The sequence below is a fragment of the Borostomias antarcticus genome, assembly GCF_949987555.1.
Source record: "Borostomias antarcticus genome assembly, chromosome: 1".
Taxonomy (NCBI): domain Eukaryota; kingdom Metazoa; phylum Chordata; class Actinopteri; order Stomiiformes; family Stomiidae; genus Borostomias; species Borostomias antarcticus.
In genome coordinates this window covers 52,081,446-52,098,650 of record NC_140234.1, presented here as the reverse complement: position 1 = coordinate 52,098,650, position 17,205 = coordinate 52,081,446, and the positions used below count along the sequence as shown (strand labels likewise).

Here is a 17,205-nt window from a genome sequence, read left to right as displayed (position 1 = left end):
CGTCCGCGTCAAACAATAACGTTATTGTGACTAACGTTAAACGAATTCTATTCATCTCTTTATAGCTAGCTAGCTTGTGCTTTGTGCTGTTCGTTAACTTTGCCTGTTTATGTTCTCGTCATTATCGGACGTATCGGTTCAACTGATAAATTAGTTTTCGTTGGGTAATCCAGCAGGCTGCAGATATTAGCTAGTGATAGCTAGCTAGCAGACGTTAGCATGTTTGCAATCAACAAAGGGCAATGACGCCTGCCAAAGATGCAGCATGTCATTCTCAAGCTAGGTAGCTCGGGTGTCTGCAGGGGTTTGGGGCTCACAAGGTAGCTAATTATTCAGAATTCTTGACACCATGTAGACTGTCAAGCAAGACGGTTTTGAACTTAACCATTACTGGCTACTGAATTGAAGGTTTCTAGCTTTGCAGTGCAAGTAAGCTTGCTAACCGGATCAGAGAGTGACAGCTGGCAGCAGGGACTGACATTGTGCACACTGGGTTTGTTGCTATCCATGCTGTGTCTGATTGTGGATACTTGAGCGATAAACACCCTAACCCTTTGCCACTGTGGATGCTAGCCAGGGAAGAATTTGAGGCTTGTCTTCCTACTTGAACGTGATCCGTTGCATCATCCTGGCTTGTACTTATAATATTACTCAAGCAGCAGCCAAGTCGTATCAGAGCGGGTGAATTGGAACGCTAGGATGACTGTCTGTCAGTATGGTACCGACTCTTGTGTGAATATCACAAGAACTACTTTTGCTTTTTGACACCAAAACAAGCAACGTTTTCAGGTGGATGCTTGCACCGGGATTCTAAAGAGCATCGTTCGTCGACGCGCATCCCTGGAAAAAACCCTTAAAAAAGAAAGAAAATAAATTGTCTCCTTATTGATCATGGAGACGGTGGGAGACTTCGAGTACAGCAGAAAAGACCTGGTGGGACACGGAGCGTTCGCTGTGGTCTTCAGAGGAAGGCACAGAAAGGTAAATAGCTGGATCGTTTAAAGGTCCGCATCTCTCGCCCCCTCCCCTACCTAACGAGGATCTGTTTCACAATGAGGTTACGACAAATTGGGTCATGACAATTGCCATTGCTGCAGTGTCATACAGTATCGCTATAGAAAACATGGTGTGATCTGCAATTCAGATGCGATATGATACTATTAATGGCACCTTAATTTCTGTATTGGATTTTTACTGCTTTTCATGTTTCATCAGCCTACTCCGAATGATGTGGTGTTATATGTTTATGCTCTGAAGAAGCGAGTCGTTCATTCATGAAAGGGATGACTCAAACAGCGGTGAATATCTCGCTGACGTACCAAGGTGGAGAGGTCGAGTCTGCTTGCTTTTCCTCTACCATATAGAGGGTAGAGGAGAAACATTTTAGCAATAAACGTTTCATTTTCAGCGCTTGTGTCAATGACCTTTTCATATGTCATAATGTAGAATATCCTCATCTGATCAACCAACATTGTATTTGACCCTCTTATCTTTGGAGAGAAGGCATTGGCTGACATGACGGTGATGGCTTTGATATGGCGATTCATACACAGCGAAATGCTCATGGAGAAGTGTGAATTGGGCCGGTCTACCAAGGCTCAGCTACAAGGACACTGTGTGGGTGTGTGTGTGGGGGGGGGGGTACATTATGTCTGCTCCACATTGTGTGATGCAGGAGGAGATGAGGTCATTATCGCCCCCCATAGCCACTGACTGTAAGTGTAGTGAATTAAATACATCAATGAAAGTCAGCAAGCAGGAGCGCCAACCCCATCCACAGTGAAGGTGTGGCCACCTTGAGATGCCAGCATGGGTTGTTATTATGAATTGGAGTGTGATTTTGGTCAGTTACATCAGATGTTGATGGAGGGTTTTGAAGCAATAACATCAGCTATGGCAGCTGTGTGCTGTCAGTGTAACATAACCTTTTCATTCTTGATTCGTCTTTACCTTAGGTAATGTTTTTGGTGCCGTTGGTTCGTTTGTGAGTTTGTCTGTTAGCAGGATTACAGAAATACTACTGGACCGATTTTCATGAAACTCGGTGGAGAGTGTAGCATAGTCCAACTTAGAACCCATTCAATTTTGGAGCAGATCCAAAAGCACGGGTCAGGTCCACGGGCCGGCCATTGACCTCCATTCATTTTTTGAACCAGGATTATGCAAAAACTACCTGACGGATTTTCATGAAACTTGGTGGAGAGGTGGGAGTATGGGGACAACTTAAAATCCATTAAATTTTGGAGCGGATCCGAATCACAGGTCGGGTCTATGGGCCGCCCAAACACAGCTGGACTGGCCATTCACCTCCATTCATTTTTTGGACTATGATTACACAAAACTACTTCCAGACTGCTTTTCATGAAACTCGCTGGATCCATGGGCCAATGGGCCAATTTAGAACCCATTCAATTTTGGCATGCACAGAGCCACGAAATGCATTCAGGGGCGGAGGTCTGTGCTCTCTGATTTCAGATGTGTTTACAATCTACAGATTAAATAAACCATGGAGGTTATCATATCTTTAAAGAATAAATAGCAATGGAAAATGTTCAGTCAGGTTAACAAAATATGCTTAGTCTTCCTCATTTGCAGTCAAAATGTAGCGTACCTTTTGTTACGGTGTAGTACCGTATGTCCAGTCACCAGTGACATGCCTGAGCCTGTTAAAATGGACCTGGCATGTGATGGCCATATTTATATCCCTTGCATCTGCACGCCATCTATTAATAGGATTCTCTCCACCTAAGGGATGCAGGACAGTGATAGGGGGTGATGATGGATTGCCTCATCCTCTAAGCAGGGGACTCTCTTAGTCACTAGTCGTCACAGATACCGTTACCTCATTAAAGGTGCAAAACTAGGCCCTACTTTGAAGAGCAGAGTACTCATTGTACCTTCGTTGACCCTATAGGCTACTTGTAAATAATGTAGAATAAAATGTATGTTATTCAGAATACCCTAGATTTGGCTGGGACTCAAATAAGGTTATAAAGTGAATCTCTTGAAGATGTCATCAGGTTTTTTGTACTGAATGGATCATCTTATTGCAGGTCTGTAACAACTTTTCTTTGTATTGTCGATGTTGATTGTCAAATCTCTGCGGCTGCTTCACATCCTTAGAGATAATACAGACAATATTTTTATGTAGACTAGGCTAATCATTTAAAAAATAAAATACCCACAGAGCTTTTAGAAAGGTGCAGAATAAAAGTATTTTACTTTCCCCCCCAAACAGTTATTGATTATGACGGGTCCGAAATGAATGTTCTGTCTGAGGTTTGGTTACCACCTCTAGCAAAGCTTGTGAGCCAGTAGTATTACAGCATTGGTACTACATGGTAACTCTGTGCCAGGAGCGATCAGGAGTTGTAATACTATTGGCGCACAAGCATTATTATTATTATTATTATTTTTTTTTTATGATTAGTCTACATTATAAAAATGTTACTTATCACCTTTAGTCATCACAGGAGGATTTGTGAATCACCAGGAGATCATCTGTTATTTAGAAGAAGCAGCGTTGTGTCCTCCTTCTACATCCCCTCTTAAACCTAGGGAGGAGTGCTTACTCGGCATTACTTACAGTAGGAGTGTCATTATGTGTCACTGGCACATCACCTGGTCATTAGCTTGGATTTGGTTGGTTGCAAACAATACCCGCCCCCTATCTTCTCATCATCATTGCACGATTGGCCAACTGGTTGCTCTTTTATATGCGTATTGAGATTTACTGCACTGCCCCTCTTCATGCTTGGCTGAACATGCTGTCACTGACTCAGGGATGGATATTACCAGGCCCATACACACACACAGACACACACTATAGCTGGCGTGCTGCTTTGTGTGCCAGGCCAGCCGTGTAGTGAAGTAGCAGTGCAGCTGCATGAACAGGAACATCTCCTATTAAACTAGATTCATTTGGAAAACATCCCTTTTTTTATTCGTATAAAATCTGACACTATGTATAAGGCCTACATAACCATCGTTGGGATCACTCACTGATGCATGGAAAGACTCTCCGCTCATGTTAGCCGGGGACACAACAGGAGGGCTTGTGGAAAGAAAGCTATGAAATCCTTTCTCTTAGCTGGGGGTATAAAGGTCTCATGCTTTTAGTGTTAGTGGGCTACAGTACCGCACATGACATGCTGCATTCTATTTGACATTTGTGTGTTTTGTCATTGTCATTCAGTGTGGCGTGCAGGCTAGGCCTGTCTGATTTGTAACCCAAATGACCTGTGTTTGAAATGTCTTAAGACTTCCTTCCAACCCAGCTCTGGCACGGTGAGACAACTATGGCCTTAGCTTTATGCCCACACACAGACACATATGCTGTCCCTGGCATTAGTGTGATCGATGGAAGAGATTTATCTAAGTGTCCCTTCCTTTTCTTCCTCCTCCCTCCCCCCTTGGCAGAAGACAGACTGGGAGGTCGCCATCAAGAGCATTAACAAGAAGAACCTCTCAAAGTCCCAGATCCTGCTTGGCAAGGAAATCAAAATCCTGAAAGTGAGTAGCTACATCCCTTAATTGCTTCTTTCTTATCTACGAAACATATTTAAGGACTGATTTGACATTGACCTCGCTTGACATTATTCCAGGGCCTTGCATAAAAGTCAATAAAATGCATAATGTCAATGTAGTTAATGCCACTTGTAATGCTTTCTCCTTTTCCCTAGGAACTTCAACATGAAAATATTGTGGCGCTTTATGATGTCCAGGTAAGTTCATTTCTCTTTTCATTGAAATAGATGGTAGATTAAGTGTATTGACAGACAGACTTTAGTGAATCCACTCCAGTACGTTCTAGCTTGACAATATGTGCTTAATCTAGTGCCAGAAAGGCAGAAATGTTACAGCCATGTTGATTGCACTGGTATTAAGGGAGCATCACTTGGAAAAACTGGTCTGTTTTGTGTGTGTGTGTGTGTGTGTGGAAACAGGATCTCCAAATCGTCAGAGCAGGTCTAGAGGATCAATTCTGGGCTTGGGATTCTCCAAGCTTAAAGCCAAGCACAGGGACAGCATGCTTTGTGAGATTCCACCCTCCAGTCACTGACTGACTGGGTCTGGCTCAGCAAGTGTAGCGCAGGGGTTTTCCAGGGGAGCGCTGTAAATGAATGGGTTTATTATTGTTTTATTTGTTTCAGATGACTGACTGTGGATGAAATGGCTACAAGTGAACTGTTTGTGCCATTGTAATAGTAGAGCGTCTCTCCTAGTCAGCTAGTTCTCTTAAGAGGCTTGCACAAACAACCTGGTATACAGTAACACTGTAATACACACATCTAAATGTGGCAGATGTGTGTTTGTTAGCCAGACCCACTATAGGTCTTCACCAGTGTACTTTAACCTAGTTTGTGAAAGGAAACCAACCATTGTCCCGTCTACTCACAGCGAGCTCCAGATGTCCTGGGAGCTGTGTGTGTAAACCATTAACGTAGTGTTTTGGAGAAGACTGTGCACTTCCCAGTACATTACATTACATATACTGTAACACACTGCTCACATGGCAGCACATGGCTGGCCAGCTGCCAACACCGACATGCATTACTCAGTCAATGATCCATCATCATCGTCATCATCATTAAAACACTCAGATTCGGGGTCTGCTGTTTCAAGATGGCCATCTCTCTCAGACCTTTTAATACAATCTCTCAATGTCCTTTAGTGACTCAATTTGCCTGTGTCCTTTTCAACATCTCAGTTGATCTGGAAGAACTTGTGAGATGAAAGTAAATTCCAGGTTGCTTTCACTGACACCTGCACCTACTACTGTTTTCTGACTGACACTGAAGGGTCTGACCGATGTCACAAACACTGTTGAGATGCCGCCCTTTATCGTGACCATCAAATAGCTATAGCCTTAGCCAATCCAGTAAAGACTGGTCCAGGATAGGCTCATGTAGTTTGGGCTCCTTGTGGATGATTTGGCCACTAGATCAGGAGCTCTCAATGGACATCACATGTCACTGCCTCATATCAAAGACCTGACTAGGACGTCATTGACACTCTCTGGGGTTCAAGAGCCAGCCAGCTCAGCCCGGCTCCCCTCTCTGTGGGCGTGGGGCTCTTTGTTCTCTCCATTGTTCCCATGCAGTGCTATGAGTTGCTCACCCACTATAAAAAGCCCATACAGTAGGGTACCCGCCCTACCGGGAGAGAGGTAGAGCGAGACTGGGAGGGGATTAGAGAGAGAAAGAGACCGCTTTTGAACTGATGATCCAAGCACTGCCCACCACATGGATGAGGACTTCCTGTGTTTACGCAAGCCTCCCACCAGGACCCTGCTGCTCTCTCCGTCCGGCACTCCACCCTCTCTTCAACCATCCAACCCCTCCCTCCATCCCTCCATTCACGCCACTGATGTAATGTGCATTTACAGAATCAGAAGGTATCTCTGAGTCTTATCAGTGTAATGCTGATCATTACTACAGTATGAATGAAAAGGCTAAGTACTCTGTCAGGATCGTCCTCTTCATCCCCCTAAAGATATCGTTAGACCTGCTAGGAAGTTCTTTTGACCCCTAGACCTGTGATTAAGGGCAGCATCTGCCTGGCGCAGACAGATGTGGCTGAAACATCCATCGCTAATATTCCTGAGAGCTTTGTCACACCCAAAATCATCCTATCACCATTCCTGACTGGTGGAAATCTTAATCCTGGCAGGAATCTTAATGCCACCAACAAGCTCTGTGGAAACTGCACGGCTGAAGAAGACATGAAGTCTTTGTGTCCCATTGGGTCTCTCTCCCTCTCCAGTGCCCCCAGCGTCTTTGTGTTGGGCCCACTCACCCTGCCGCAGCTGTCGCGTTTGGCACTGAGGTGCAAGGAGGCTTAGAGGCCCCGTCTGACAGGGTTCAAGCAACATGGAGAAAGAGAGAGAGAGGTAGAGGCAATGGCCTGAGATTTAAAACCAGACAGACACAGAGATTAGTGGTGCAGTGTTTTTTCTGTGATGGGTGTTAGTCCTCTCAGTGCTCTCTCTCTTTTTCTCTCTCCCTCCCTCTCTCTCTCTCTCTCTCTCTCTCTCTCAAGGGTTTCACTCTTCTCTCATGTATGTTCCTCTCACTTTCTAACCAATTCTTTTCTGACTCGCCGTTTTCGTTGGCCAGTCAGAGGTCTTCTTTTTCTCTGTAAATTTGAAACCTCTTTCTCTCCCTCCCTTTCTTCGCGATCCCTAGAAACAGACTTGGTCTGGTTTGGGTGGTGGTTTTTTAGAAACAGACTTGGTCTGGTTTGGGTGGTGGTTTATTAGAAACAGACTTGGTCTGGTTTGGGTGGTGGTTTATTAGAAACAGACTTGGTTTGGTTTGGTGTGGTGATTTATTAGAAACAGACTTGGTTTGGTGTAGTGGTTTATTAGAAACAGACTTGGTTTGGTTTGGTGTAGTGGTTTATTAGAAACAGACTTGGTTTGGTTTGGTGTGGTGGTTTATTAGAAACAGACTTGGTCTGGTTTGGGTGGTGGTTTATTAGAAACAGACTTGGTCTGGTTTGGGTGGTGGTTTATTAGAAACAGACTTGGTCTGGTTTGATGTGGTGGTTTATTAGAAACAGACTTGGTCTGGTTTGATGTGGTGATTTATTAGAAACAGACTTGGTTTGGTGTAGTGGTTTATTAGAAACAGACTTGGTTTGGTTTGGTTTGGTGTAGTGGCTTATTAGAAACAGACTTGGTCTGGTTTGGGTGGTGGTTTATTAGAAACAGACTTGGTTTGGTTTGGGTGGTGGTTTATTAGAAACAGACTTGGTTTGGTTTGGTGTGGTGGTTTATTAGAAACAGACTTGGTTTGGTTTGGTGGTTTATTATAAACAGACTTGGTTTGGTGTGGTGGTTTATTATAAACAGACTTGGTTTGGTGTGGTGGTTTATTATAAACAGACTTGGTCTTGGTGTTGTTGTTTATTCCCTCTTTGTCTGGTTGTCTGGCAGCGCATGGTGTGTTGTGGCCTGTCACTTACGGAGGAGAGTGGGTAGCTGTCAGTATGCTCTTTTTCTCTCTCTTTCTCTCTCTCTATCTGCGTCTGCCTCCTCTCTCCTTTTCACTTATTTCACACTTTTTCTCTGTCTCCACCTCTCTTTCTCACCCTCTTTCTCTCTCATTCTCTTTCTTTCTCATCCTCTCTCCTTTTCATTCTCTCTCTTTCTCATCCCCTCTCGTGTGTCTGCCCAGCGTCATCGGCTGTTCTGCATGGCAGACACCATGTGCCCGTGTGTCATGCAGCTCACCCAGAGAGCTATAAATATACCCGGCTTGTCCAACCCACTGAGCGTTAGCTGAGCGTTACAGAGGGGTTCTGCAGGACCAACCCACAAGGCTGAACATTACAGAGGGGTCCTGGCAGGACCAATGAGATGCTCTGCCCTCTCCAGAAGGACAGAGATAACTTGGTTGTATTCAAAGCTACAGTAGCTAGGTTGACATGGGGTGAGCTGTATGACAGACACAAGAGAGAGGATGAAAAAGAGAGAGGATGAGAAAGAGAGAGGATGAGGAAAAAGAGAGAGGATACGAAAGAGAGAGGATGAGAGAGAGAGGATGAGAAAGAGAGAGGATGAGAAAGAGAGAGGATGAGAGGGAGAGGGGATGAGAAAGAGGATGAGAGGGAGAGAGAGGATGAGAAAGAGGATACTTTTGCTTCTCTCTTTGGCTTTAGCACTAAATTATGCTCTTAGTAACTTGTTTAGAAAGGAGATGCACTTGTTATTGTAAGTCGATTTGGATAAAAGCGTCTGCTAAACGACTAATGTAAATGATGAGAAAGAGAGGGAAGTGTGGACAGAGAGTAAAATGGAATAGAATAGAACGTTTATTTGCCATGTGTAACAAGTACGGACCCCTTACATTGGAAGTCTTGTAATCGCTTGTCTTACAGTATCCTATCAGTGCTAATCAGTCGTTCCAGTCCTAGGTACTCAGCTAGACATTTAAAGGTTCCCAAACTGGCAATTTACTATACTATCCATTGTCTAGCAGCCTTATCAGTATCATCCTCATCTACTGTACTTATCCCATACGATCATGGGATGACTAAAAGGGGGATGTAAGGGAAAGAAAGACAGGAGACAGATAAGAGCAGAGCAGATAAGAGAGATGAGACAATGACAATTTCCCAGCCATTTGGCAAGACTTTGGTCTCCATCCCTGTCCTGGCACCATCAAGCTTTCTTTTTGCAATGGCTTCTGAGTCTTATGTTCCTTTTGGAGTTCAGGTCACTGACCTTTTACATACTCACATTCTCCTTTCTTCCTCAACTATTCCACAGATAGTCTGTGAGGTTATAAAACTCTCTCTCTTCTGCACACTTTGTCAATGAAAGTATCTCACATGTAGTTGTTAAGCTCATGGCCACAGACACCTTCATCAGAGTAATCTCAGAAATTTGCATTGGCAAAATGTGTGGAAGTCCTTTGGAATATATTATGTATATTACATATTATATATGTAAAGATATGGAAAACCCATGAAACCCAATATGAGTGTTGGATCCAGAAAGCAGTTTCACTTGCAATAACCTGGTAAACAGAAACACTATGACATGGTTAATAATTGTGACATTTTTCTCCCTGTGTGCAGCCAGCTGTAGGTGTATGGCTGGTTATTGATGCCAGTATCTTCAGAGGCCCATTAGTGTTGGGCAGAGTTTACCGTCAATGGTCATTAGTGGTTGGTAGAGGGATGTTTTTGGTGTGAGTTACTGTTGGCTAGGCCTATAGCTGGTCTCTACACACTCTCTCTCTCTCTCTCTCTTTCTCTCTCTCTCTCTCTCTCTCTCTCTCTCACACACACACACACACACACACACAGCATATGCAATGTGTGATAAATCATTCATGCACTGCATACACACACACACACACACACCAAATGCACTGTGCACACATGGCCTTTATCTGGATGTGCCATTCATCACTCACAGCATTTTCTCCCTCTCATGTACATGCATGCATGCAGAAACACACACACACTCACACACTCACAGCCCACACTATTGCTAGTCCTGCGCTGGAACTCTGGGCCTCACACTGCTGTGTCTGTGCTAATAACATAGTGTATTTTAAAGCCACAGTGTGGTGAGCTTGGTGTGTATGTAGCCACTGAGCAAGCACTGAGGGCTGGATTACACTAGCGTGGATGTCCATGGCTACGTTTTCGAACGGGTAAAACGATTCGCGATTACATGCGAGAACTGCATGTGAAGATCTGTTCAAATCTTTCCTTTAAAGAGCCTATCAAACAGGTGATTTACGAGTTTGAGATATAGCAATCAATGGTGTATTTTTCATATTATATTGTATTGATTGATTGATTGATTTTTGTAAATGTATTTATTTATTAAATAAATAAATTTAAAAAAATCAATCAATATAATATGAAAAATACACCATTGATTGCTATATCTCAAACTCGTAAATCACCTGTTTGATAGGCTCTTTAAAGGGAAGATTTGAACAGATCTTCACATGCAGTTCTCGCATGTAATCGCGAATCGTTTTACCCAATCTATTTCTATTTATTTTGTAAGTATTCTCAACGCCAGACCCATGAGAGTTATTTCGCGGATACACTACTTGAGCTACGCTAACTACATTACTGCATGCTGCAGATCTCTGTATGGGTCTGGTACACTTCAAGCAAAAATCTGGTGCTCAAATCCTGACAATTCATTGGTTTCGCAGGAATCCCTGCGAAACCAATCAGTAACGACTTTCGCGATCAGGCGTTCCCACCCATAGATATGCCCCGCCCATCTAACCTGGGCTAGCGTCTCTCATTTCCTGCTACGACCTGTCACACTTTCAATTTTGAACCGTCGATACGCCCTCAGAATACCAGCTTGAACAGCGAAGTGGCACAGACTCTATTATGTAGCATGCCGAGCGTAGCAATTCAGCATAATATTTGAGTCTGGAGAGAGACTATGTTGTAAGAGATGAATGTCTGTAAACCATGAACTCAGCCAAGTATATTGGAATTCATTTAAACAGTTCCCTTTGCTTCCCAACCACCATCTCATCTACTTCGTGTTGCTGCATTTTTTGTCATAGTTTTTCTTGTTTTTAGAGCACAATCTAAGTCCATCAATTCACCCAACTTCGTCCTCGAGCGCAGCGTTCCATAGGCATAGGCTTGCCGTTCTCGGTTCACCACCGAGCTTCCTAAAGTTCCTCTTATCATTTTTTCCAGTAATCCAAACTCCATATCCAATTCCTAGTTTGATTTTTGATCAGTCACACACCAATTCCTTGTTCAATTATCTGATTTCAGACTATTATTCCCGATTAAATGGACGACATCCTATTTGATGACCTATTTGAGGGGTTCTTTTGCAAAAACAGACATCTTTGTAGATAAGATATCCAAACTCATGTTGGCCCATATCTGCTGTGAGGTTAACATAGTAAGCCTATTCATATCTACAGAATGACAACATGCAGGATATGAGCATACAGTTGGCGTATATGTAAAAACATTCACACACCCTAATATTTGCACAAACTCTTGCATCAGGATTGCTGACATAAACCCGTTCAATAAGTCTTGTCATATTCAAGTTTTGTCATAGGAGCTATAATGTAAGGGAATGGATGAAGGACTTAATAAGGACTATATAGGCTATTATACAACAGCTAGTTCCGACCGCGCATTGTGATTGGCTAAGACGCATTCCAAGCAGGGCTTGAAAACCCTATAATGGCACTGGGTTAATCACCAAATGTATTCCTACTCCCTGTCGCTCGTAGCGTACTCGTGTTGCCTAGCAATCGTAATCAAAGTCGGAACTAGCTGTCGTATCGCGGAGGTCTGAAACAACATATTTATGGTGCGTTTGTTTATAACTGGGAGGTGGCAAATTGCGACTTGCTACTAGGAATGATTAAATAAAACGCCGCATAACCTCGCACTTCCTCGTCGCAAATTCGGATATGTTTCTCAGCCCCCACTTGCCGGCTGATGTCAATATCATATATCATTATCATATCATTCGCTATAGCTCGAATGCACACAGGTCGGAGGTAGGTATTTTGCCACTTGCGACTTGCCACGTCCGACCATAAACAAACGCACCATTAAGCAAGACTGAACACTATAAACCTATCTTTTTCCAAAATAAAATTAACGACAGTACAGTGCTGTTGTATAAAAGCAATAAGACACTCGAGGTCGTGCTTTACTGTGGTTTATTGGCCCAGGTGTGGTGCCTACGGCAGTCCACTTCGCATCGTGCCTGCGGCCGCACCACAGCTGTGCCAATAAACCACAGTAAAGCACTCCCTCTCGTGTCTTATTGCTTAATTTGAATATTTGGACTGAATTAGATTATTGAATAGAGAATATTATTCAAGAAGAAAAGGGCAGGAGAGCTCGGGAATTCAGACGGGTGTGATGAAGGAGCTATTTGGTCGGGAACACACACTGAGCTGGGGAACCTAGTGCAGCGGCATATGTAAATAATATTTTACCTTGTAAATTTTTTTTTACTTTTTGAATATAAATCTTTTTTCCTTTGAACAAGAGAATATTGTTATTTGAATGTTATTATTTTTGAAGTTTCTACTCTTGTTTGGGTTATGATTTGAAGTGTCTACTTTTTTTGGGAACCTGTAAACATTGAATACATTTCAAGTTCATCCTATGCTTATGGCGTTATTTGTATTTCAAAATTGATATTAACTATAGTATCCAATAAGATACTCTATAGCTCAAACTCGTAAATCACCTGTTTGATTTTTATAATGTGAAGTGTACACAGCATTAAAGTGTAGGCCTATTCCTATAGTCTTTTTTATCAAAACTCTCCGGATCTACACTAGAACGTTCCGGATCCCGAGCACCAAAACGTAGCTCCAGCCGTATCGATCCGCCTCCAGGTTTGAGATTCGTTTTGGCCACAGTAGTGTAATTGCTAGGCTCAAATGTAGGTCTTTTTCGGGGGAAACGCCAAAAAACGCAGTAATGTAATCCAGGCCTGAGTGTCTGGACTCTCGGGCTTTTGTCTAGGTGATAGAGGCTGACAATAGAGGTGGGAGAGCGGTAGTCACACCTCTGCATTATGCATTAAGCCCTTCTGTCGCTCTTCACTCACAAGAGGTGACATGGTGAAACGCAGTGAACCACGACTCTGAGTGAACGAGCCCTGCGCTCAACACTAAGAGGGATTCAATCTGTTTTGCGTCAAATACACATATTTGAATACCAAATACCGAAAAAATGTATTCGCTCAGTAGTAATGAGAACAATTTTTTTCTTTTAACTTTTGAAGACACTTTTACAGTATGTAACCTTTCCACAGTACTAGCCTACTTCACATGTACCAATACCGAATCTCTCTTGGCTGGCTTATCGACAAACTCACCTGGCTCTTTTATGTAAACGCAGCTCCATTATTATCCACTATTTCATGTGACTGCCTTACAGAACCATGAAGTCTGTCGGGGAGCGTGGGGGTATTGGTAGCTGTACGGGGAGGCGACAGGGCTTATTCAAGGTGTTCCACTCCTTACCTCTTTAATAGCAGGCCTCTTTCCATATGCTAAACGCTAGGCTACATCGTGCCTAGACAGTGAGAGGGAGAGAGAGAGAGAGAGGGAGAGGGAGAGAGAGGGCTATAATCACAGGGTGTAGGGAGTCACTGTCTCTCTGCAGGCTGATATTGCCCACCCACACTGCATAGCTTCTGCTCATCTCAGCACCACTATTTCAGGCTCACTGCAGAGAGAGAGGAAGGGTGTGAGTGAGTGTGCAGGGGATGTTTTCCTGTGTCTGTGTGTGTGTGTGTGTGTGTCTGTGTTTGTGTGTGTGTGTGTGTGTGTGTGTGTGTGTCTGTATGCAGGTGTGTGTTGGGGAGAATGAGTGTTTGTGTCTGCGTGAAGGACTTTAGAATATTGTGTGCGCAATGCCTGTGTTTGAGGAGGCTCATCTTCAGGAAGGCATCCGTGACGCTAATCTTGGATACGGCACTCTGAGGCACATGCGTACACACACACACACACACACACACACATGCAGGCACTCAGATTCACGAGAGATAGAACCGGAGTAGGGAGAATTTGACAGATGGGAGACATGATGAATGATGAAGTCAGGGGAAACGGGGAGCGAGGGAGACTGTGAGAGGGAGGGAGGGTGAGAGAGAAGGAGGGAGGGAGGGTGAGAGAGAGAGAGAAGGAGGGAAGTAGGGGGGTGGGGAGGGAGGAGGCAGGTTTGTTTATGAAGTTGAAAAGTCACATGGGTGTGAGGCCCAATCTTCCAGAACAAAACCTATCGTACACTGTGTCCTAATCTAGAGAGGGGACCTCTTGACTGCGTGTGTGTGTCTGTGTGTGTGAGAAAGGGAGGGAGGGAGAGGTAGAGGTAAAGAAAGGGAATAGGGTTGACTTGGAGAACAGAGGGGTGGGAGTTGTTCAGCTTGTTCTTGGAACATTAGTTTTCCTAGAAAACCACTGGATATGCTTTCATCCCATCATCGGGCTTTTCTTTACACCCTATTAAACAGGTTAGAACAGAATCACACCTCAACAAAAGTCTTAAGCAAACAAAGACCTAGTATATTGGCCTTCACCACACACTGACAGTACTTTCGAGTCCTCAAGGCATCTCGTTTCAAAATCCGACTCTTGTGAAAACAACCAGCACAACGTTGCCTTTTCCATGCTACACCCTGTAAAGCCTCAGCCTCCTAGCCATTGGCAGAAGGATCAGGTTGGGACCAGAGCCAGGATATTCCTCGCTAGTTGGCCTAATTTCTCATCGGCACTCTTGGCTGTGTGCCCTTTGACCTCCCTCGGTCACAGAGTTGGCAGGACAGGCAGTTCCCGCTTGGGGACATCCAGTGACCTCTTGACTGGATTACCGTCTGCGGTGTGTGTGTGTGTGTTTGTGAGGTGGTTGTTGTGAGTGTCAGCGTGTGTCTAATGTGTTTGTGAGAGTAAGAGACCGTGTCTCTTACTCCTTACCTCCCCCTGTACTTATGTAACCCTGCACTCACCAAGTTGGCGCGTGACGCACGCCACACAGCTCTATTGACAGAAACTCCTTTGTTTCGGAAGTAGTCTAGTGTTGGCATTCTGAACATTTTCACTTGAGTGTGTGTGTGCGTGTGCATGCTGAGGTGATGTTGTTTTTGATCTCTTCCCTTGCACAAGACAACAGCGTTTCTCAGTGCTGATGCAGTAGCCGAGTCGCTGTTCCAGTGTGTTCCACCAACGTCAAAAGTTGGTTTGTGTCAGATCTTTGGCAGCCAACTCTGAAATCAGGATGAGTAACTGGTGGTCTGCATAACAAGTGGGTGGAGACATGGTTTATAAACGGAACATGACTGTGTGTTTGTGAGACGTATGTGTGACGTTGGTGGCTTCTGATTTTTGTTGTTCCGGAATTGGCTATTTCTGCCGAAAGGCCAGTGTTCTGTTAGAATGACCCTTTTGGCAGGGTTCCACTTCCCTGTGTCCAAAGTCCATAGATTCTGTTATTGTTCAGTATGAGAACAAAACATTCCAACATGTGGGTAGTCCTATGAGCATGATAACTGAAGAGAACAGCGTTGCTACCCCCACTAACAAACGACTGACTACTCATACTGTAACACACTACTACTGAACCACCCATAACCACTCATACTGAAACACATAGACTTCTGAACCACTCATACTGAAACACAGACTACTGAACCACTCATACTGTAACAAATAGACTACTGAACCACCCATAACCACTCATACTGATACACAGACTTCTGAACCACTCATACTGAAACACAGACTACTGAACCACTCATACTGTAACAAATAGACTACTGAACCACCCATAACCACTCATACTGATACACAGACTTCTGAACCACTCATACTGAAACACAGACTACTGAACCACTCATACTGTAACAAATAGACTACTGAAACACCCATAACCACTCATACTGATACACAGACTACTGAACCACTCATACTGAAACACATAGACTACTGAACCACTCATACTGAAAAATATTGACTACTGAACCACTCATACTGTAACAAATAGACTACTGAACCACCCATAACCACTCATACTGATACACAGACTACTGAACCACTCATACTGAAACACATAGACTACTGAACCACTCATACTGAAAAATATTGACTACTGAACCACTCATAACCACTCATACTGAAACACTTAGACTACTGAACCACACTCATACTGTAACACTTAGACTACTGAACCATTGATAATGTAACAGACTACTGAACCACTCATAACCACTCATATTGAAACACAGACTACTGAACCACTCATACTGTAACACATAGACTACTGAGCCACTCAAACTGTAACACTTAGACTACTGAACCACTGATACTATTAGATTACTGCGTTCATCATTTGCGATCTGCAAGCCTACGCTATCACTTTCTAACCCTGCCAGGTCTACGCAACAGCTAGGCTACGCCCGACCTGCCATCAATAAGCCTCACAAACCACTCAGGATTCCCCTGTGTACTTCTACCACAAGCGGCCTCTCCACCAAGTAAGCAGTGAACCAAGAGCACGGCCAAGAACAACAACCATATATACCAAGCCGAAACACTTGCAACATTTACAGACTGCAATGTTTTTCTAACGCTATATCTGGCGTTTTTCTCGGCAACACCTTAAGTGTTCTTTCCTGTTCTTGGTAGTGGCGCCTCTAAATGACAGCCTGTGACAGAGCGGGCTAGGGTGACTCCTGAGTGGACGGTGGAAGCCAGTGTTTTCAATGTGTGTAAGAACGCCTCCCGCCCCCCACCTACCCCACCCTCCCCTTGCGTTGGTGAGCCAGTGAAGCCACCCAATCACGTTGTCTCGCTTGGGGTGGGGGTGGGGTTCATGTCACGGATGTATTAGTTACCGTCCCCCCTACAGTCCGGCCACGCCGACTCCCCTCCTCTTCTCCCCCTCCTCTCCTTATCCTCATTCCTCCATCGCTGAGGCTGAAAACAGTCTCGTTATGTCATTTTCCTCAGCCAATCCCAGCCCAGCGAGTGCATAGACACACACGCACACACACTAACAGAGTGGCAAATGGCTCCCAGCAGGCCCATCCCCCACAGGCTAAAGCCAAACCACAGAGCAACATCAATCCTAGATCCCATCATTCCACCGTCTCCGGCCAACAGTCAGCACAATTGGACGGGAAAGGAAGAGGCTAGGCCTATCTGCCAATCAGACAGT

General features: G+C 44.2%; 1 protein-coding gene across 2 annotated transcripts in view; it reads left to right on the top strand.

The window, feature by feature from the left end:
- Nucleotides 1–891: 891 nt before the first annotated feature.
- Nucleotides 892–17,205, top strand: part of ulk2 (unc-51 like autophagy activating kinase 2) — a gene marked incomplete at its 5' end in the record, with an annotated part of 41,706 nt that continues 25,392 nt past the window's right edge. For both annotated transcript variants that reach the window (XM_084440072.1, XM_084440071.1), the window contains 3 exons: nucleotides 892–981; nucleotides 4,420–4,512; nucleotides 4,683–4,724. In XM_084440072.1, coding sequence (XP_084296198.1) covers nucleotides 892–981; nucleotides 4,420–4,512; nucleotides 4,683–4,724 — 225 coding nt within the window. The remainder of the gene's footprint in view (nucleotides 982–4,419; nucleotides 4,513–4,682; nucleotides 4,725–17,205) is intronic.